The 21887-nt window shown below is 45.0% G+C and overlaps 1 protein-coding gene and 1 long non-coding RNA gene across 7 annotated transcripts; one reads left to right on the top strand and one right to left on the bottom strand.

The window, feature by feature from the left end:
* Positions 1-1539: 1539 nt before the first annotated feature.
* On the bottom strand, positions 1540-21637 carry LOC110489583 (nucleoporin p58/p45). Of its 6 annotated transcripts, none has more exons than XM_036943703.2 (13): positions 21505-21637; positions 19593-19732; positions 16902-17147; positions 16397-16556; positions 16216-16281; positions 15933-16107; positions 15729-15808; positions 15457-15575; positions 14790-14872; positions 14489-14687; positions 5408-5491; positions 3952-4047; positions 3550-3859 (listed from the first exon to the last, which is right to left on the bottom strand). In XM_036943703.2, exons 2-13 carry the CDS (start codon positions 19711-19713, stop codon positions 3690-3692), a joined length of 1599 nt encoding a protein of 532 aa, XP_036799598.2. In that variant the 5' UTR covers positions 19714-19732; positions 21505-21637; the 3' UTR covers positions 3550-3689. The 6 variants fall into 6 exon arrangements, with proteins under 6 accessions (XP_036799599.2, XP_036799597.2, XP_036799600.2 ...); XM_036943701.2 differs by lacking the exon at positions 21505-21637 and adding an exon at positions 20754-21167; XM_036943704.2 differs by lacking the exons at positions 3952-4047; positions 21505-21637 and adding an exon at positions 20754-21167 and having other exon boundaries at positions 1540-3859.
* LOC149977384 (uncharacterized) lies at positions 9356-12245 on the top strand. The gene is made up of 2 exons (XR_016486539.1): positions 9356-9467; positions 9500-12245. It is a non-coding gene; the product is annotated as an uncharacterized LOC149977384 (long non-coding RNA).
* Positions 21638-21887: the final 250 nt, after the last annotated feature.

The raw sequence follows: 21887 nt of genomic DNA on the forward strand, positions 1-21887 counted from the left end.
GAGAAAGTGACAGGGTTGTGTTCTTTCTGGATCCCATTAGAATGACATCACAGAGAAAGAGACAGGGTTGTGTTCTTTATGGATCCCATTAGAATGACATCACAGAGAAAGAGACAGGGTTGTGTTATTTCTGGATCCCATTAGAATGACATCACAGAGAAAGAGACAGGGTTGTGTTATTTCTGGATCCCATTAGAATGACATCACAGAAAAAGAGACAGGGTTGTGTTCTTTATGGATCCCATTAGAATGACATCACAGAGAAAGAGACAGGGTTGTGTTCTTTATGGATCCCATTAGAATGACATCACAGAGAAAGAGACAGGGTTGTGTTCTTTATGGATCCCATTAGAATGACATCAGAGAAAGAGACAGGGTTGTGTTCTTTATGGATCCCATTAGAATGACATCACAGAGAAAGAGACAGGGTTGTGTTCTTTATGGATCCCATTAGAATGACATCACAGAGAAAGAGACAGGGTTGTGTTCTTTATGGATCCCATTAGAATGACATCACAGAGAAAGAGACAGGGTTGTGTTCTATCTGGATCCCATTAGAATGACATCACAGAGAAAGAGACAGGGTTGTGTTCTTTATGGATCCCATTAGAATGACATCACAGAGAAAGAGACAGGGTTGTGTTCTTTATGGATCCCATTAGAATGACATCACAGAGAAAGAGACAGGGTTGTGTTCTTTATGGATCCCATTAGAATGACATCACAGAGAAAGAGACAGGGTAACAACTCTTACATAACTATTCAATTCTCCAATATTCAGTTCTTGACTATACAAAGAGAAGTCTATGGCTTAGGTGGCTGGAGTCGGAATTGTTTGGGCCTTCTTCTGACACCGCCTGGAAGGAAGGGAGCTTGGCCCCAGGGATGTATTGGGCCGTACTCACCACCCTCTGTAGCGCCTTGTGGTTGGGTGCCTTGCAGTTGACATACCAAGCCGTAATGCAGCCAGTCAAGATGCTCTTAAATTGTGCAGCAATAGAACTGAGGTTCTGAGGGCCCTTGCCAAATCTTTTCAGCCCTCTGAGGGGGAAGAGGCGCTGTCGTGCCCTCTTCACAACTGTGTTGGTGTGTGTGTGAACATTGTTAATTCCTTAGTGATGTGGACACCAAGGAACTTGAAGATCTCGACACGCTCCACCACAGCCCCATGGATGTGTATGGGGTTGTGCACGCCCCTCCGTTTCCTGTTGTCCACTATCAGCTCCTTTGGTCTTGCTGACGTTGAGGGAGAGGCTGTTGTCCTGGCAGTGTCTGACCTTCCTATAGGCTGCCTCATCATCCTTGTGACTTCCCTACCCTAAACCCTAACCAGACATTTATAACTAATATGTTCATAATTAACCATAGCTTCTTGTTCCATCTGTGCCTTAACTCTTACAGTTTACATTTAAACATCAATGGGTTGACGTCAGAGTTAGACATCCCAAGAATCCCATTTAGTCTTTTCCATTTATACATGGACAGCCTGTCTGCTCAGAAGAGAAACATTTCAACAATAACAGTCATACCAAGGCAAAGAATCATCAACATAACTTTTATTATTAAACCGCTGTTTGAAAATACAAGTTTACCTTCATCACCTCAGATGAAAAGAAAAGCTAATGGCATCACTATTTGGTGACAGAGAATCAGAATAGACAACTGGAAAACAGACAGCAATAGGATCACCCTCCACCCACCATACAATAAGACCGTGATCTATTGACTGACTGACTGACTGACACCAGTTCCGGTACAGAGGTTATTTCCAATGATGGTTATGATCGATCCCTTTCAGGTTCTAACTTGTATGAAGGGCTGTGTGGGACATTCAGCATGGCCGAGTTCTCTCCCTTGCACGCGCACACACACACTCTTTCGCTCTCTCAAATGCACACACACACACACTCTTTCGCTCTCTCAAATGCACACACACACACTCTTTCGCTCTCTCAAATGCACACACACACACTCTTTTGCTCTCTCAAATGCACACACACTCTTTTGCTCTCTCAAATGCACACACACTCTTTTGCTCTCTCAAATGCACACACACTCTTTTGCTCTCTCAAATGCACACACACACACTCTTTCGCTCTCTCAAATGCACACACACACACTCCTTCGCTCTCAAATGCACACACACTCTTTCGCTCTCTCAAATGCACACACACACACTCTTTCGCTCTCTCAAATGCACACACACACACTCCTTCGCTCTCAAATGCACACACACTCTTTCGCTCTCTCAAATGCACACACACACACTCTTTCGCTCTCTCAAATGCACACACACACACTCCTTCGCTCTCTCAAATGCGCACACACACAGCGTATAAACCCCCCCCCCAGCATTCACGATGAAACAATAAAAGGTTTTAAATGTAACACACAGGTAATGAAAGTTCTCCAAATGTGCTGATCGGTTTCAACTGTTTGTTGAAACTAGTTACTAGCTAGATATGCCTCCATCCTGCTCCTACTCTCCCCCCCCTCCCTCCATCCTGCTCCTACCCCCCCTCCTCCCTCCATCCTGCTCCTACCCTCCCTCCATCCTGCTCCTACTCTCCCCCCCTCCCTCCATCCTGCTCCTACCCCCCCTCCTCCCTCCATCCTGCTCCTACCCTCCATCCTGCTCCTACCCCCCCTCCTCCCTCCATCCTGCTCCTACCCCACTCCTCCCTCCATCCTGCTCCTACCCCACTCCTCCCTCCATCCTGCTCCTACCCCCCCTCCTCCCTCCATCCTGCTCCTACCCCCCCTCCTCCCTCCATCCTGCTCCTACCCCCCCTCCTCCCTCCATCCTGCTCCTACCCCCCCTCCATCCTGCTCCTACCCTCCCTCCATCCTGCTCCTACCCCCCCTCCTCCCTCCATCCTGCTCCTACACCCCCTCCTCCCTGCTCCTACACCACCTCCTCCCTCCATCCTGCTCCTATACCCCTTTCTCCCTCCATCCTGCTCCTACACCCTCCTCCCTGCTCCTACACCACCTCCTCCCTCCATCCTGCTCCTATACCCCTTTCTCTCTACCTCCTGCTCCTACTACCCATCCTCCCTCCCTCCTGCTCCCCCTCCTCTCTCCCTCCTGCTCCTACTACCCATCCTCCTGCTCCCCCTCCTCCCTTCCTCCCTCCTGCTCCCCCTCCTCCTACCCCCCCTCCTCCCTCCATCCTGCTCCTACACCACCTCTTCTCTCCATCCTGCTCCTACACCACCTCTTCCCTCCATCCTGCTCCTACACCACCTCTTCTCTCCATCCTGCTCCTACACCACCTCTTCCCTCCATCTTGCTCCTACACCACCTCCTCTCTAGCTCCTGCTCCTACTACCCTTCCTCCCTCCTGCTCCCCCTCCTCCCTCCAGCTCCCCCCCATCCTGCTCCTACCCACCTCCCTCCCCACATCCTGCTCCTCCCCCCCATGCTCCCTGACAGATATAAAAATAGAGATCTGGGACAGACTGTTACCCCCCGTCTCCACCTCCCATAGACTGCTCTAGAAGTCACCCTTAGGCACAGATCTAGAATAAACCTACCCTCCCCAAATCCATCTAAGATGGACTGCGACCAATTTAACCCATTATACAAACATGGACAGTTCTGGAAGTCATAGAGCTAGGATCAGCTTTCCCTCCCCAAATCCTAACTGTTACCCAACTGTTCCCTTTGCTCCTCAGAGCACCGGTGGACTATCTCTTGCCCCTCTTGTTTCCCACCGGGGGCTTCTTGAGCTGTAGCAGGGGACCTCCCGTGCCGAAGCCCGTGGCGGTAGGGTTGGACACTCCAAACGTCAGGCCGGCAGACGCGTTGAGCACGGGGTTACTGAAGTTAAACCCCGAACTACTGCTGCTACCAAAACCTGGGGGGAGGAAAAAAGAAAACATGAGTTATTAATATTTAGAATGCTCACAAGGTGTCTGCTGAGACATGAGGTGAGGAGTGTGTGTGTACCTGCGCTCAGGCTCCCTCCCGAGGCCTTGCTGGCGGAGGAGAAACCAAATGAGCCCCCCGTCGCAACCCCCCCGAAACCTGGACCCCCACCAAATACTGCAGGAGGGAAAGAGGGAGCCAAGCTTTAGTAAGACATTCACTAACTATACTGCCTCGACATGACAGAGAGAGAGAGAGCTTAGCTTCCTGGACACACACTATATGCTGCTACGACATGAGTGTTGCTGAGACACAGACAGACACAGACATGAGTGTTGCTGAGATACAGACAGACAGACAGAGAGACACGAGTGTTGCTGTGGCATACTAGACACAGACAGACAGACATGAGTGTTGCTGTGGCATACTAGACACAGACAGACAGACAGACATGAGTGTTGCTGTGGCACACTGGACAAAGACAGACAAACAGACAGACATGAGTGGTGCTGTGGCATACTAGACACAGACAGACAGACATGAGTGGTGCTGTGGCATACTAGACACAGACAGACAGACATGAGTGGTGATGTGGCATACTAGACACAGACAGAGAGACAGACATGAGTGTTGATGTGGCATACTAGACACAGACAGACAGACATGAGTGTTGCTGTGGCATACTAGACACAGACAGACAGACAGACACAGAGAGAGAGCTTAGCTTCATGGACACACAGACACACTAACTATGCTGCTATGACAAGACGGAAAGAGCGGGTGCGGGCGGACACACACACACAAACTGCAAGGGCGTGTGAGGAAAAGAGGGAGTTAAGCCTCCGTAATGGCTCACTGACACACAGGGTATACTGAGAGTAGACCAATGAGGAAAGAGCAGCTGGTATCCAAACAGGGTATACTGAGAGTAGACCAATGAGGAAAGAGCAGCTGATATCCAAACAGGGTATACTAAGAGTAGACCAATGAGTAAAGAGCAGCTGGAATCCAAACAGGGTATACTAAGAGTAGACCAATGAGGAAAGAGCAGCTGGTATCCAAACAGGATATACTGACGAATAGACCAATGAGGAAAGAGCAGCTGGTATCCAAACAGGGTATACTGAGAGTAGACCAATGAGGAAAGAGCAGCTGATATCCAAACAGGGTGTACTGAGAGTAGACCAATTAGGAAAGAGCAGCTGGTATCCAAACAGGATATACTGACGAGTAGACCATTGAGGAAAAAGCAGATGGTATCCAATGAAGAGAGTAAAGCAGAGACCCACATCAGACCCCAGCTACAAGCAGACTGTTGTTTCAGCCCTAGATAGTGAAGAGCTTAAAAACTCAGATACATTCCCTAATACTGCCACCTGTCTTATACAAGAGGGGGAGGAAGAGAGGATGAGGAACAGAAGAAGTTAGAGATAAAAATAAAGAGATCAAGAGAGTGAGAAAGGGATTGTAAAAAGTAGGAGGAAGAGAGGTAGATGGATGGGGATGAGACAGACTAATGTAAAAAGACAGGTACTACCTCCAAGGCCTGAAGAGCCCGTGCTAGAGCCCACTCCTGAGGCAAAGGGGTTTCCCAAGCCAGACCCCAGGGGCGCCTGTCTCCCTGAGACAGACAGAGAGAACATAGCTTACTCCTCTGTACTACAGTCTGTTACTGAAGTCAAGTTCCCCCCTCTCCTCTGCATCGTTCAGTGGAGGTATAGACTGTGTGTGAGTCCAAGAGTGTGAACAGAGTAACATCTCAGGGCCCTGTGGATCAGTGGCTCTATATTACATTAGACTCCAGTAGTCTTCTCAGACTCCCATCCCAACACTAACCTTATGGCCACATCTAAGTTGTTCCCCTTGATATACCTAATGACTACTGATAGGCTGCTTATTAGTGATAATGGAACTATGAGACTGTGGGTTGATTTTCACAGATCACGTGGTAAATGGCAATTCCCCGGTAATCGGAGTGATGCTGAGACTCAGATTTTTATAAATGGATTTCAAAACTAAAAACAATACAACTCTTCGCACAAGGACAACTTTTTTTTTTCTTCCACTAAACATTTCACAAAAACGCATTGACGGTGCATTCGGAAAGTATTCAGACCCCTTCCCCTTTTTCCATATTGTTATAGCCTTATTCTAAAATGGATTCAATAATGTTTTTCTACCCTCAATCTACACACATTACCCCATAATGACAAAGTGAAAACAGGTTCAGACATGTTTGCAAATGTATTCAAATAAAAACAAATAAATACCTTATTTAGATAAGTATTCAGACCCTTTGCTACAAGGCTCAAAACTGAGATGATTTTTAATGATTTGGAAAAGCATACATACCTGTCTATATAAGGTCCCACAGTTGACAGTGCATGTCTGAGCAAAAACCAAGCCAAGGTCAAAGGAATTGTCTAAAGAGCTCCGAGACAGGATTGTGTCGAGGCACAGATCTGGTGAAGGGTACCAAACATTTCTGCAGCATTGAAGGTCCCCAAGAAAACAGTGGCCTCAATTTTTTTTTAAATGGAAGAAGTTTGGAACCACCAAGACTCTTCCTAGAGCTGGCCGCCCAACCAAACTGAGCAATCGTGGGAGAAGAGCCTTGGTCAGGGAGGTGACCAAGAACCCGATGGTCACTCTGACAGAGCTCCAGAGTTCCTCTGTGGAGATGGGAGAACCTTCCAGAAAGACAACCATCTCTGCAGCACTCCACCAATCAGGCCTGTATGGTAGAGTGGTCAGAGGGAAGTCCTCTTCAGTAAAAGACGCATGACAGCCCACTTGAAACAAGATTCTCTGGTCTGATAAAATCAAGATTGAACTCTTTGGCCTAAATACAAACCTTCAAATCTAGAGAACCTGGCACCATCCCTACGGTGAAGCATGGTGGTGGCAGCATCATGCTTTGGGGATGTTTTTCAGCGGCAGGGACGGGGAGACTAGTCAGGATCGAGGCAAAGATGAACGGAGAAAAGTACTGAGATCCTTGATGAAAACCTTATCCAGAACGCTCAAGACCTATGACTGGGGTGAAGGTTCACCTTCCAACAGGACAATGACCCTGAGCACACAGACAAGAGAATGCAGGGGTGGCTTCGGGACATGTCTTTGAGTGGCCCAGCCAGAGGCCGGACTTGAACCCAATCGAACATCTCTGGAGAGATCTGAAAATAGCTGTGCAGCGACGCTCCCCATCCAACCCGACAGAGCTTGAGAGGATCTGCAGAGAAGAATGGGAGATACTAAGTAAAAAGTACTGAGTTAATGGTCTGAATACTTATGTAAATGTGATATTTCAGTTTTGTATTTTTTTAAATAAAAATTTCAAACATTTTTATTTAAATCTGTTTTTTTCTCTGTCATTGTGGGGTATTGTGTACAGATTAATGAGGGGGAAAAACAATTTAATACATTTTTAGAACAGGGCTGTAACGTAACAAAATGTGGAAAAAGTCAAGGGGTCTGATAACTTTCCGAATGCCCTGTACTTGAAGAACAGTGTAGATGGTGGAAGTTGTTAAGTCGTCCTTGTGCATAGAGTTGTATGGTTTGATTAACTTTGCAATCACTGGTTTTTGTTTGACATCCATTTTGGAAAAATCAGTCTCAGCATCACCCTTACAATGGAATTGCCTTAAAGTAGATGTGATAGAAACATGGCAGTTAGGACCGTCACTCAATCTCAGGGCACCAGTCTTGTTTCTTTTTAGCAGTTCTCAAATTGGATTTTAGAGTTTCAGGCTCCGCTATAGTATTAGTTAATTCTCTTAAATCCAATTGGATTTCTAAAATGATTTACCAGTCAAAAAGAAACAAAGACAAGGTCGCTCCTTTAAAAACTAATTTATTGTCAAATGAAAGCAATTCCACTTACATAAACGAGACAAACAGTTCAAGGACACAACCGACTGTTAATACCTAGCTGCTATGGTTGTATTTGATAAGTTCTCCAAAATGGTTCAAGATTCCACGAGTGAAGGAACTAGCATGTGCCAGAGAAAAATGCAGCGCAAACAATTATTCATATGTCAAGTTTCAAAAGGCACACAATATTATTTGGTGTCAGATATATGCATCAACAACAACAAGCACTGGTTTAATATATAAATATAAACTGGGTGGTTCGTGCATTGAATGCTGATTGGCTGACAGCCGTGGTGAATCAGACCATATACCACGGGTATGACAACACTGCTCTAATTACATTGGTAACCAGTTTAGAATAGCAATAAGGCACCTCGGGGGTTTGTGGTACATGGCCAATATACCACACCCCCTCGGGCCTTATTGCATGCGCATATATATACAGGGGGGAAAACAAGTATTTGATACACTGCCGATTTTGCAGGTTTTCCTACTTACAACGCATGTAGAGGTCTGTAATTTTTATCATAGGTACACTTCAACAGTGAGAGACGGAATCTAAAACAAAAATCCAGAAAATCACATTGTATGATTTTTAAGTAATTAATTTGCATTTTATTGCATGACATAAGTATTTGATACATCAGAAAAGCAGAACTTAATATTTGGTACAGAAACCTTTGTTTGCAATTACAGAGATCATACGTTTCCTGTAGTTCTTGACCAGGTTTGCACACACTGCAGCAGGAATTTTGGCCCACTCCTCCATACAGACCTCCTCCAGATCCTTCAGGTTTCGGGGCTGTCGCTGGGCAATACGGACTTTCAGCTACCTCCAAAGATTTTCTTTTGGGTTCAGGTCTGGAGACTGGCTAGGCCACTCCAGGACCTTGAGATGTTGCTTACGGAGCCACCCCTTAGTTGCCCTGGCTGTGTGTTTCGGGTCGTTGTCATGCTGGAAGACCCAGCCACGACCCATCTTCAATGCTCTTACTGAGGGAAGGACGTTGTTAGTCAAGATCTCACGATACATGGCCCCATCCAGCCTCCCCTCAATACGGTGCAGTCGTCCTGTCCACTTTGCAGAAAAGCATCCCCGAAGAATGTTGTTTCCACCTCCATGCTTCACGGTTGGGATGGTGTTGTACTCTTCTTCCTCCAAACACAGCGAGTGGAGTTTAGACCAAAAAGCTCTATTTTTGTCTCATCAGACCACATGACCTTCTCCCATTCGTCCTCTGGATCATCCAGATGGTCATTGGCAAACTTCAGACGGGCCTGGACATGCGCTGGCTTGAGCAGGGGGACCTTGCGTGCGCTGCAGGATTTTAATCCATGACGGCGTAGTGTGTTACTAATGGTTTTCTTTGAGACTTTGGTCCCAGCTCTCTTTAGGTCATTGACCAGGTCCTGCCGTGTAGTTCTGGGCTGATCCCTCACCTTCCTCGTGATCACTGATGCCCCACGAGGAGAGATCTTGCATGGAGCCCCAGACCGAGGGTGATTGACCGTCATCTTGAACTTCTTCCATTTTCTAATAATTGCGCCAACAGTTGTTGCCTTCTCACCAAGCTGCTTGCCTATTGTCCTGTAGCCCATCCCAGGCTTGTGCAGGTCTACAATTTTATCCCTGATGTCCTTACACAGCTCTCTGGTCTTGGCCATTGTGGAGAGGTTGGGGTCTGTTTGATTGAGTGTGTGGACAGGTGTCTTTTATACAGGTAACGAGTTCAAACAGGTGCAGTTAATACAGGTAATGAGTGGAGAACAGGAGGGCTTCTTAAAGAAAAACTAACACGTCTGTGAGAGCCGGAATTCTTACTGGTTGGAAGGTGATCAAATACTTATGTCATGCAATAAAATGCAAATTTAAAAAATCATACAATGTGATTTTCTGGATTTTAGTTTTAGATTCCGTCTCTCACAGTTGAAGTGTACCTATGATAAAAAATTACAGACCTCTACATGCTTTGTAAGTAGGAAAACCTGCAAAATCTGCAGTGTATCAAAAGAACTTAGCCAAATACTTTTAAACTCAGTTTTTCACAATTCCTCACATTTAATCCTAGTAAAAATTCCCTGTTTTAGGTCAGTTAGGATCACCACTTTATTTTAAGAATGTGAAATGTCAGAATAATAGTAGAGAATGATTTATTTCAGCCTGTATTTCTTTCACCACATTCCCAGTGGGTCAGAAGTTTACATACACTCAATTAGTATTTGGTAGCATTGCCTTTAAATAGTTTAGCTTGGGTCAAACGTTGAGTAGCCTTCCACAAACTTCCCACAATAAAGTTGGGTGAATTTTGGCCAATTCCTCCTGACCGGGCTGGTGTAACTGAGTCAGGTTTGTAGGCCTCCTTTCTCACACACTTTCTCAGTTCTGCCCACAATTTTTGTGATGGCCACTCCAATACCTTGACTTTGTTGCCCTTAAGCCATTTTGCCACAACTTTGGAAGTATGTTTGGAGTCATTGTCCATTTGGAAGACCCATTTGTGACCAAGCTGTAACTTCCTGACTGATGTCTTGAGATGTTGCTTCAATATATCCACGCAATATTCCTCTCTCATGATGCCATCTATTTTGTGAAGTGCACCAGTCCCTCCTGCAGCAAAGCACCCCCACAACATGATGCTGCCACCCCGTGCTTCACAGTTGGGATGGTGTTCTTCGGCTTGCAAGCCTCCCCCTTTTTCCCTCCAAACATAATGATGGTCATTGTGGCCAAACAGTTGTATTTTTGTTTCATCAGACCAGAGGACATTTTTCCAAAAAGTACAATTTTTGTCCCCATGTGCAGTTGAAAACTGTAGTCTGGCATTTCTATGGCGGTTTTGGAGCAGTGGCCTTTCAGGTTGTGTCGATATACGACTCGTTTAGATACTTTTGGACCTGTTTCCTCCAGCATCTTCACAAGGTCCTTTGCTGTTGTTCTGGGATTGAGTTGCACTTTTCACAACAAAGTAAGTTAATCTCTAGGAGACAGAACGCGTCTCCTTCCTCAGCGGTATGACAGCTGCATGGTCCCATGGTGTTTATACTTGTTCATCTGTACAAACAATAGTACACGTGGTACCTTCAGGCGTTTGGAAATTGCGCCCAAGGATGAACCAGACTTGGAGGTCTACAATTTATTTTTCTGAGGTCTTGGCTGATTTCTTTTGATTTTCCCATGATGTCAAGCAGAGGAACTGAGTTTGAAGGTAGGCCTTGAAATACATCCACAGGTACACCTCCAATTGACTCAAATGATGTCAATTAGCCTATCAGAAGCTTCTAAAGCAATGACATCATTTTCTGGAATTTTCCAAGCTGTTTAAAGGCACAGTCAACTTAGTGTATGTAAACTTCTGATCCACCGGAATTGTGATACAGTGAATTATAAGTGAAATAATCTGTCTGTGAACAATTGTTGGATAAATTACTTGTGTCATGCACAAAGTAGATGTCCTAACCGACTTCCCAAAACTATAGTTTGTTAACAAGAAATGTGTAGAGTGGTTGAAAAACGAGTTATGACTCCAACCTAAGTGTATGTAAACTTCTGACTTCAACTGAATGTATATATAAAATATGTCAAACCACCCAGAACAGGCCCCAATATTGCCATCTGTGTTAGTAAAGTAATCCAATAGGGAAACTACACCTCTCCAGCCAATAACATCAGTGTTGTACATACTACATCCCAGAGCAGCTCCCTGGCTCTATGTAGCTAGCCCTGAGTCGGTACACTGAGTGGAGGGACTGTCTCAGCCAGTCAGTCCAACCACTACCAGTCTTCTGATCTCATTGAAGCCCTCAAAAAGGCCCAAGATTCATCATAGTCCTGTTAGCCATCACTGTTATACACTAACAGGAGCCTGCCATCTGCAGCAGCCCTATGAGTTCCAGAACCAATCAGAGTTCCAGTTCCACATTATCTACTCATTCTAGAATATTTCAGAGTGGTTCTGGAAGGTTAGCGTGAGAGGGTGGACAGACAGGTCAGAGCAGCAGTTGATTATCTCAGAGCACAAATTGTCACTCAGAATACAGAAAAATACTGATTCTTGGCACCAATGTTCCCACTGGCTTTCTCCAAGCAGTCGATACGAGCAGCAAGATCACGGTCTCTCCCTTGATAAACTAGTGAGTGATGTAATACTGAAGCCCTTCTATTGAATAGATAATGAAACTAAAGAAAACTAGGTTCCGTCTGTACAGAAGGTCATCAGCCCCTCTGCTATCTATTTCTTGGAGCCAGCTAGGCCTGCATGGTAGACCAACCGCCAGTGTTAAGGAGTGTGTGTAGGAAATACTGATAAATCATTATCTCAAAAAGGTTCATGGAGAACACACAGAGAGAGATACATTCAAAGTTGGATGGACTGTCAGGTAGAAGTGTGTATTTAGACCAGGGGTGTCAAACTCATTCCATGGAGGGTCTAGTGTCTGGTTTTTTCCTATCAATGAAGACCCAGACAACCTTGTGAGAGGAGTGCCTTACTAATCAGGGAGGAGTGAAAACCCCGACACTCGGCCCTTCATGGAATGAATTTGACACGTGCTTCAGAATAGTGGTTCCCAACCTTTTTGGGGTACTTCACCACCAACTGAATTGTGTTCTGCCCGGAGTACCCCTGAAGTACCCCCTCATGCATTTGACCAGTAACCCTATGGTCTCATGAGTCTTCTCCAGTACCCCCTGTGGATAGTCCTAGTACCCCCTCATGCATTTTACCAGTAACCCTATGGTCTCATGAGTCTTCTCCAGTACCCCCTGTGGATAGTCCTAGTACCCCCTCATGTCCTATGGTCTCATGAGTCTTCTCCAGTACCCCCTGTGGATAGTCCTAGTACCCCCTCATGTCCTATGGTCTCATGAGTCTTCTCCAGTACCCCCTGTGGATAGTCCTAGTACCCCCTCATGCCCTATGTCTCATGAGTCTTCTCCAGTACCCCCTGTGGATAGTCCTAGTACCCCCTCATGCCCTATGTCTCATGAGTCTTCTCCAGTACCCCTTGTGGATAGTCCTAGTACCCCTGGTTAGGAAACCCTGGTTGGGATACTCTGGTTATACCCAATGACCATTACCAGCTACGGCAGTCAGTCCATGTTCTATCTACAATGCAAATAAAGTCATAAAGACACATACATACACCTGGCCATTTTGGTAACCAGAGCCTGCTATTATTGCCGTGACAACGCCATGGTAACTTTAAGAACCTGCCATGGTTACAAAAGGGGATTCATTTCATTAACACTTCAAATCTTTAACTGAAATGAACACAGAAAACAACCTCTTCTGCATGACCTGTACAGTAAGTCAGTGTTCCCCCACTCTGGTACCCCAACAGTACATATTTCTGTCATGTCCCCAGACAAGCACATCAGATCCTACCTGTCAACTAATCATCAAGCCCTTGACCAGTAGAATCTGGTGTCCAGGACTACAACACAAGCGTACTGTGGTGGGTACTGAAGGAACGGAGTAACACTAGGCTATCCACCCCTCAAATTACACTCTGGACCTTGAAGCCAGTTCCACTGCCTTGTTTCATTGTTGCCCTCTAATCAGGGACTGATTTAGACCTGGGACACCGGGTCAATTAACTATCAGGCAGAACAGAAAACCTGCAGAGACTCGGCCCTCCGTGGAATGAGACTGACACGTGCAGTACACTGTCGGTCTAACTTGTAAGTGTGCATCAAGGCATACACACGCACACACGGTCCTCATCTAAACCAGTTTGTACAAACCCCCCCCCCCCAAAAAAAAAAAAACAAGTTGAGGCTCAGTTTTGGACCTAAACCGATTTGACTCCTAAAGGGTGCCAGAACGAACACTCACTTGGCAGCACCACATACTATACGATATGTTACTCTCAATAAAACCAGACTAATTCAGCTTCACCACAAAGCACCATCATTAAAACTATCTTCAAATAGAGACTGAACCGAAAGACATTCAGCCTCCAGGTTCAGTCATTGAAGGGATTCTAGTCTGTCTGGGACAGATCTGAGAGCTGTGAATGAACACCCCAGTGTGTCCAGTAATCTGAACCCTCTACACTTCTTTATTCATCCTTCATTTTAGGTCCCATCCCTCCTTGTTTCCAGTAGAGGAAGAGCCTTACTGATATCATGTTAAGTGCTTCTATTTTAGATATAGATCGATAGAGAGAGAGAGAGACAGAAGAAAAGCATAGCCATCTGAATATAATAATCATTTGGTGGATGCTTAGGTTTGTTCTATTTCACACATACAAAGAATTGGACATGTGTTTTTTTTGCATATCCCAACTCTCCCTGAGACACCCTCAGAGTAAAATCACAGCCAGAGAATTCCATTATCAAGTAGGGTCAGATTCCAACTAGCGACCTTTCAGTTACAGGCCCAACGCTCTAACCACTAGACTACCCAATGAATAAATGGTTGCTAGGTTTATGGACAGGCGGTTTCAACAAACAGCCTGGTAACTTCTGACACATTTAGCGCCAAACCACAGAAAGAAATGACTAAAAAGGGTTTGTTGGCACTGGCTATGATCCTTTCATGTTTTCTTCCTCTATTCCTCCAGCTCTCCCCCTTTCCAGAGAAAGAAAATGAACTAAACTAAATGTTTGGCACCTGCTACATTGCTTTTCATTCTCCACTTTCTCGCTCTCCCTCCTCCCTCTGTCAGACTGAGGGGTTGGTAAGATGAAAGGTCAAATATGAAGGGTCAGGGTTCTAGAACTTGAAGGCGGAGTTCACACCTGGGCCGGGCTGCTGCTGGCTCAGCGTGGCTGCCATGGCGACCGCTGCCGCGTTAGGGACACTGCCGAACGGGGCGGGACCGATTGTGATGCGTGGGGCGCTCTTCCACTTCTTACTGGCCGCCCGCTTGGACTCGAAAACATCAGTGGAGTCCTCCAGGAAGGCCCGGCGGTATCCCAGGTACTGCTGCTTCAGGATCTACCATAGAGGAAGAACCTAAATCGCTTCATTCTAAATACCTTTATTTATAGCTCTTGGAGATTGGTCAAGGTGATGTTGTTAGCGGTCTGTAGGACTTACCTTGACGTTCTCGTGTACTGACTGGAGCTGAGCAGCCAGACAAACAAACGTCTGGTACAACTTCTGCATGGCCAGAGACAGATCTACACATGCAGTATGAAGAGAGAAACACAACAAACACAGTGTGTGAAGTCAGGAGTCCTGTGGTGTGTTGTGTGATCCACTGCTTCTGTGTAGAGAGGTGATTCTCACCCTGTGGTGTGATGTGTGATCCACTGTCCTGTGTAGAGAGGTGATTCACTGCCCTGTGTAGAGGTGATTCACTGCCCTGTGTAGAGAGGTGATTCTCACCCTGTGGTGTGATGTGTGATCCACTGCCCTGTGTAGAGAGGTGATTCACTGCCCTGTGTAGAGAGGTGATTCTCACCCTGTGGTGTGATGTGTGATCCACTGCCCTGTGTAGAGGTGATTCTCACCCTGTGGTGTGTTGTGTGATCCACTGCCCTGTGTAGAGAGGTGATTCTCACCCTGTGGTGTGATGTGTGATCCACTGCCCTGTGTAGAGGTGATTCTCACCCTGTGGTGTGTTGTGTGATCCACTGCCCTGTGTAGAGAGGTGATTCTCACCCTGTGGTGTGATGTGTGATCCACTGCCCTGTGTAGAGGTGATTCTCACCCTGTGGTGTGATGTGTGATCCACTGCCCTGTGTAGAGAGGTGATTCTCACCCTGTGGTGTGATGTGTGATCCACTGCCCTGTGTAGAGAGGTGATTCTCCAGCTCCTCTATCTGCTGTCTGTACTGCTGCAGCTGGACCTCAAACTGATCCACTAAACACCGGAAATAACTAGAGAGAGAGACACATAAAGAGAGAATGACAGAAGAGAGAGACAGGATTCAACTTATTAGGGATAAAATGTAGTAGATGAATCTGTGTGGTTCTAAAGGACAATGTGATAAGGTAAGTTCAGGGGGGTGTGAAGATGATGGGACTACTTACTCATAGGGAGCTGTGTTTTCATGTTGGAGTCCAGGGGGTGTCTTCTGAGTCCGTAGAGCTATGTCTGCATTCTTCAACTCCTACACACACACACACACACACACACACACAGGGAGACCCCCACTATCAAGCCCAGCAACACTAAGGGCAATTTAGTTTTGATCCTGAATTCCTCAAAGGACAATGTGACTTCAGTGTGTGTACCAGCGCAGCCTCCATCTTCAGGTGACCTATAGCCAGGGCGTTTCTCTGTAGTCCCGAGGCGCTGACAGACAGCAGCTGTTTGAGACTCCTGATGTCGTCCTGAACCTTCAGCATGGCTTTAGATGACATCCTGCTGATCTCCTCGTGAACCTGCTTCTGCTCCTTCACAAACTTCCTACAGGACGGTAGAAACTCACACGTCAACACAATGGATATTCATGACCACCGTGTTAGAGATGTGCGTAGACACAGGCACATGACGATGCACGGCTTCCTCACTTACTGGAAATGGTCTACATCCTGACAGATGACTGGAGGCAAGTTTTCATCTTTCAACGCTTTACTGTCCCTGAAAGAGAGAGCGAGAAACTCATTATGACAACCATAAGGGGCAACTGCAATCCGTCATTGGTCACACTGCGGAATATTACTGGTCCAGACAGGTGTCAGTCAGTAGTACTTACTGTGGGCTGGCCCCTAATGATTTGTCACTCTTTTTCTCTGAGGAAGTGCTGAAGTCAACTCCGCCCAGTCCAAGGCTGGGGGCTGTTGAGATCGCCGTCGAAGTAGAGACTAGGGAACCTAACGTCAAACCCCCTGAACCAAGAGTGGTCTGGGCCAAACCTGGAAACACACACAAGAGTTAACACAAATAAACCCGATGACACAAACACACATACAGAATCAAGCTCGCACATGTGTTAGTCTCATACAAGCGTAATGCTGACCCCAGTCCTCCCAGACTGGACTGACACAGACCTAAGACTATTACATCACCAGAAAGGTGACACACAAAGAAAACAACTGACAGATCATACACTACCTCTAAATAAGGAGAGATAAGAGATTGATGTAGTTAACTAACCAACTAACCAGTAGGAGTCATGTTAGAGAACAGACAGATGTAGTTAACTAACCAGTAGGATCCATGTTAGAGAACAGACAGATGTAGTTAACTAACCAACTAACCAGTAGAAGTCATGTTGGAGAACATACTGGAACCCAACGATAGACCTGTGGATGGGGCCACACCCCCTAGGTTGAGAGCAAATCCTGTGGCTCCTTGTTGTGGAGCGGTGGAGGTGAGGACGGAGCCTAGCGTCAGTCCTGCCCCTGAGGGGGCCGAGGAGGCAGCAGTGAGGGAGAAGGGTTGGGCCGAGGCAGATGGTTTATTGAAGGCCATACTAAAGCCCGTGGTAGAGGCTGCTGGGGCACCTGGGAGAGACCAGGAAAGAGCTGGGTTAAAAGGTAGATTCAACCGTATGACATCAACGAGAACAAATTCATCTGCAGAGACTGCTACTGGTTTGTCAAGCTAAGGCTCAAATTGGGATCAGCCAATGGTAGACGAGGACGTCATGACCGATGTGTCGCTACGGTGACAGAGCATTTGCCTAACGTACGGTCTTTAGAGGGTGCAGCAACACCTGCAGTGAAACAAGAACACAACTCCATAACTACAATAATCACCTATGTGATGTCTGTGCATTTCTTTGTGCGTGGGTGAAAGAAACAAGCAATGAGGCAGGTCTGCAGAGGGAGACAGACAGACAGACAGTCGTAAAAACGTGTGTGTGTGGTGTGTACTAGAGGTCGACCGATTATGATTTTTCAACGCCGGTACCGATTATTGGAGGACCAAAAAAAAAGCTGATACCGATTAAATCGGACGATTTAAAAAAATATGTATTTGTAATAATGACAATTACAACAATACTGAATGAACACTTATTTTAACTTAATATAATGCATTAGCCTCAAATAAATAATGAAACATGTTCAATTTGGTTTAAATAATGCAAAAACAAAGTGTTGGAGAAGAAAGTAAAAGTGCAATATGTGCCATGTAAGAAAGCTAACGTTTAAGTTCCTTGCTCAGAACATATGAAAGCTGGTGGTTCATTTTAACGAGTCTTCAATATTCCAAGGTAAGAGATTTTAGGTTGTAGTTAATATAGTATTTATAGTACTATTTCTCTCTATACCATTTGTATTTCATATACCTTTGGCTATTGGATGTTCTTATAGGCACTTTAGTATTGCCAGTGTAACAGTATAGCTTCCGTCCCTCTCCTTGCCCCTACCTGGGCTCGAACCAGGAACACATCGACAACAGCCAAACTCGAAACAGCGTTACCCATCGCTCCACAAAATCCGCGGCCCTTGCAGGGCAAGGGGAACAACTACTCCAAGTCTCAGAGCGAGTGACGTTTGTTACGCTATTAGCGCACACCCCAATAACTAGCTAACCATTTCACATTGGTTACACCAGCCTAATCTCTCGGGAGTTGATAGGCTTGAAGTCATAAACAGCTCAATGCTTGAAGCATTGCGAAGAGCTGCTGGCAAAACACACGAAAGTGCTGTTTGAATGAATGCTTACGAGCCTGCTGCTACCTACCATCGCTCAGTCAGACTGCTCTATCAAATATCAAATCAGACTTAATTATAACATAATAACACACAGAAATGCGAGCCTTAGGTCATTAATATGGTCTAATCCGGAAACTATAATTTCGAAAACACAACATTTATTATTTCAATGAAATACGGAACCGTTCCGTATGTTATCTAACAGGTGGCATCCCTAAGTCTAAATATTGCTGTTACATTGCACAACCTTCAATGTTATGTCATAATTACGTACAATTCTGGCAAATTAGTTTGCAACGAGCCAGGCGGCCCAAACTGTTCCATATACACTGACTCTGCGTGCAATGAACCCAAGAGAAGTGACAATTTCACCTGGTTAATATTGCCTGCTAACATGCATTTATTTTAGCTAAATATGCAGGTTTAAAAATATATACTTCTGTGTATTGATTTTAAGAAAGGCATTGATGTTTATGGTTAGGTACAGTCGTGCAACGATTGTGCTTTTTTCGCAAATGCGCTTTTGTTAAATCATCCCCCGATTGGCAAAGTTGGCTGTCTTTGTTAGGAAGAAATAATCTTCACACAGTTTGCAACGAGCCAGACGGCCCAAACTGCTGCATATAACGTTACCCTCTGTTGAAAGACAAGTGACACAATTTACCTAGTTAAAAGAAATTCATGTTAGCAGGCAATTTAACTAAATATGCAGGTTTAAAAATATATACTTGTGTATTGATTTTAAGAAAGGCATCGATGTTTATGGTTAGGTACACGTTTGAGCAACGACAGTCCTTTTTCGCGAATGCGCACCACATCTATTATATGCAACGCAGGACACGCTAGATAAACTAGTAATATCATCAACCATGTGTAGTTAACTAGTGATTATGTGAAGATTGATTGTTTTTTATAAGATATGTTTAATGCTAGCTAGCAACTTACCTTGGCTTCTTACTGTAACAGGCGGGCTACTCGTGAGGCAGGTGGTTAGAGCGTTGGACTAGTTAACTGTAAGGTTGCAAGATTGAATCCCCGAGCTGACAAGGTAAAAATCTGTCGTTCTGCCCCTGAACAAGGCAGTTAACCCACTGTTCCTAGGCCGTCATTGAAAATAAGAATGTGTTCTTACCTGACTAGCCTAGTTAAATAAAGATTAAATAAAGGTGTAAATTAAAAAATATTATTATTTTAAATCAGCCAAATCGGTGTCCAAAAATACCGATTTCCGATCGTTATGAAAACTTGAAACCGGCCCTAAATAATCGACCTCTAGTGTGTACCTACCTGAGGCAGGAGTGTTAAAGGAGAACCCCCCAGTAGGTTTCTGAGCGGACAGGGACCCCCCCAGGCCCAGAGAAGAGGTGGTGGTGGTGGAGGCTGTACCCCCCAGAGTAAAGCCACCCATAACTGCTGCAGCTGGGGTACTAGAGAGAGGGGGTGAGAATGAGAGGGAGGTGTGAAGTACAAAACATTACTATGCAAATATGCCTCACCTGTTATATTACAGTTTTTATGACACCATCACAAACAATGTATATCGGTTTTGATGTTGAATGGGTACAGTAAGGATGACAGCACAGCCCCAAGTCTAAAACTCACACTGATTACAAACAATCACACAGCCTCTCTCTCTCTAGCAAACACACACATTCAGAAGAGAAACACAAGTAGTTGATGCATCCATAGCACATGTGGTAGTTAGCAGTTGATCATGACTCTCAGTTCCATATTATACATACGAGTCATGGTTTTGGAAGCATGAGGTCCTTATCTTTCATATCAGCTTGAAATACTTTTCTAAAAACAAAAAAGGTTAAAGTGATACAATCTTTATAGGGTTAGGATTCCCACATGGTCACATTTCCATGTTACTGCGCTTGTTTACGGTAAACATACGGAAGACAGACGACCTGTGTGAATGAGGAAGACTCTGGACTACCTGTACTAATTAGCTATCTGAGTTTCTGAACGTCTGTGTAAAACGGAAGACAGGTGCCATAATTATGTTGTCACTGAAAAAAACTGTCGCTGCAACAGTTAAAACAGTGTATTTTGCATTTGTGAAATTATTGCTGTGATGTGAAAGTAGCGGGATTTATGTTTCTAGAACCGTACCGCAATTGAGAATCGACTCGCGTTTAGTTGGGAGTATGTGGCTGTTTTGGCTTCCACTCCAGAGACAGTTCGGCATTTACACACAGCATGTAGCTAAAGAAGGTCCTTGGACTAAGTAGTAACGTTATGCTTCTTTAATCTAATATAGTTAGGGAACTACTTAACGTCACCATTTTAACAGTGGGGTTTATTACGATGACTACTGGATAGCTGACGTTAGTTAACTACCTAGTTAGCCAGTTGGTAACAATCCATGCTGGGTAAGTTAATTAACATAATAAATCGAGATAAATCAGCTAATTTCCGTGAGCCGTGGCCAACACTTCTTACCTGGCAGTGCCTCCAAACGAAAACCCTCCGCCGGTGTTCGTGGATCCAGACCCGAAATTAAAGCCTGACATCTTCTTTTATAACAACAGGCCAATATCTTGATATAACTTTTGTTAGCCGATTGTTCACTAGTTAGCAACTAGCTTTTGGATAATAAAAAACCCCTCACCCGCATGGAGGCCCAGTCTGACATCATGGTAAACTAAAATAATAACCGCTATTCGGCTATTTCAACTCACACGCTCAGTAACGTATAACAATTGACAAAGATCGGAAACTTAGTCATTTATGCACAAAACCAGCACTACAATGTTAACGTTCCTTCTCGACCGGTTCTGTTTTCCGTTCCGCGCTTCACCCGGAGTGGAGCTACTAGGACAGTGGTGTCTGGAGGATATAGCAGATTGGACGGTCATGTCAGGACATCTAGCGTTTGATAGTGGTAATGACCACAATGTACATTTCTCATCATGTGTGTGAATATGTTGGGGAAAAAAAGTGCTTTGCTAATTTGAGAACGGGTTTTAAATTATGTTTGTGTTAATAAATATTACAGTAAAATGGCAAAGAACGTACTCTGACTTGAGGTCAGTGCTCTTCACGTCGGAGCTTTAGAAAAAAAGACCTGCGTCTTACAAAGAATAAGTCATTGGTCTGCTCCAGCTGGCATGATAGGAATATTGACTTTGTTCTTGATGTTTTCGACAACAAGGGTAATATTCTCACATATGAACAAAATAGTTTCCAATACCTTTCGGAGTTTATTAATGTGATCAAAGCCGTTCCCAGTGGTCTAACTACACTAATGAAAACTCATCTTAGCTTTGGTAATGATCACAAAGTTGATCCAGGACCAGTGTTGTCAACTCATTTTCAGGCGAAGTGGCTAGAAGCACAAAAAGTTGCTAAATTACGTTGTGATGTCATTGCGTGATAACGTAAAACTGCGTCATTACGTAGAATACACAACGTTATTCAAATTGACTGGCCATCTCGGAAAAAAATATGATTTGACATTTGTTCAGGTACAGACTCCCACTGTACTTCTGGCTGTACAATTTTGATTGAGACATGTTGACTGATGTTGTAAGTTCTGTTCAAGATCAAACATTCGTGAGCAACTATATTCATTGG

Source organism: Oncorhynchus mykiss, chromosome 15 (genome assembly GCF_057628025.1).
Source record: "Oncorhynchus mykiss isolate SJ-2025 chromosome 15, ASM5762802v1, whole genome shotgun sequence".
In the NCBI taxonomy this organism is placed as follows: domain Eukaryota; kingdom Metazoa; phylum Chordata; class Actinopteri; order Salmoniformes; family Salmonidae; genus Oncorhynchus; species Oncorhynchus mykiss.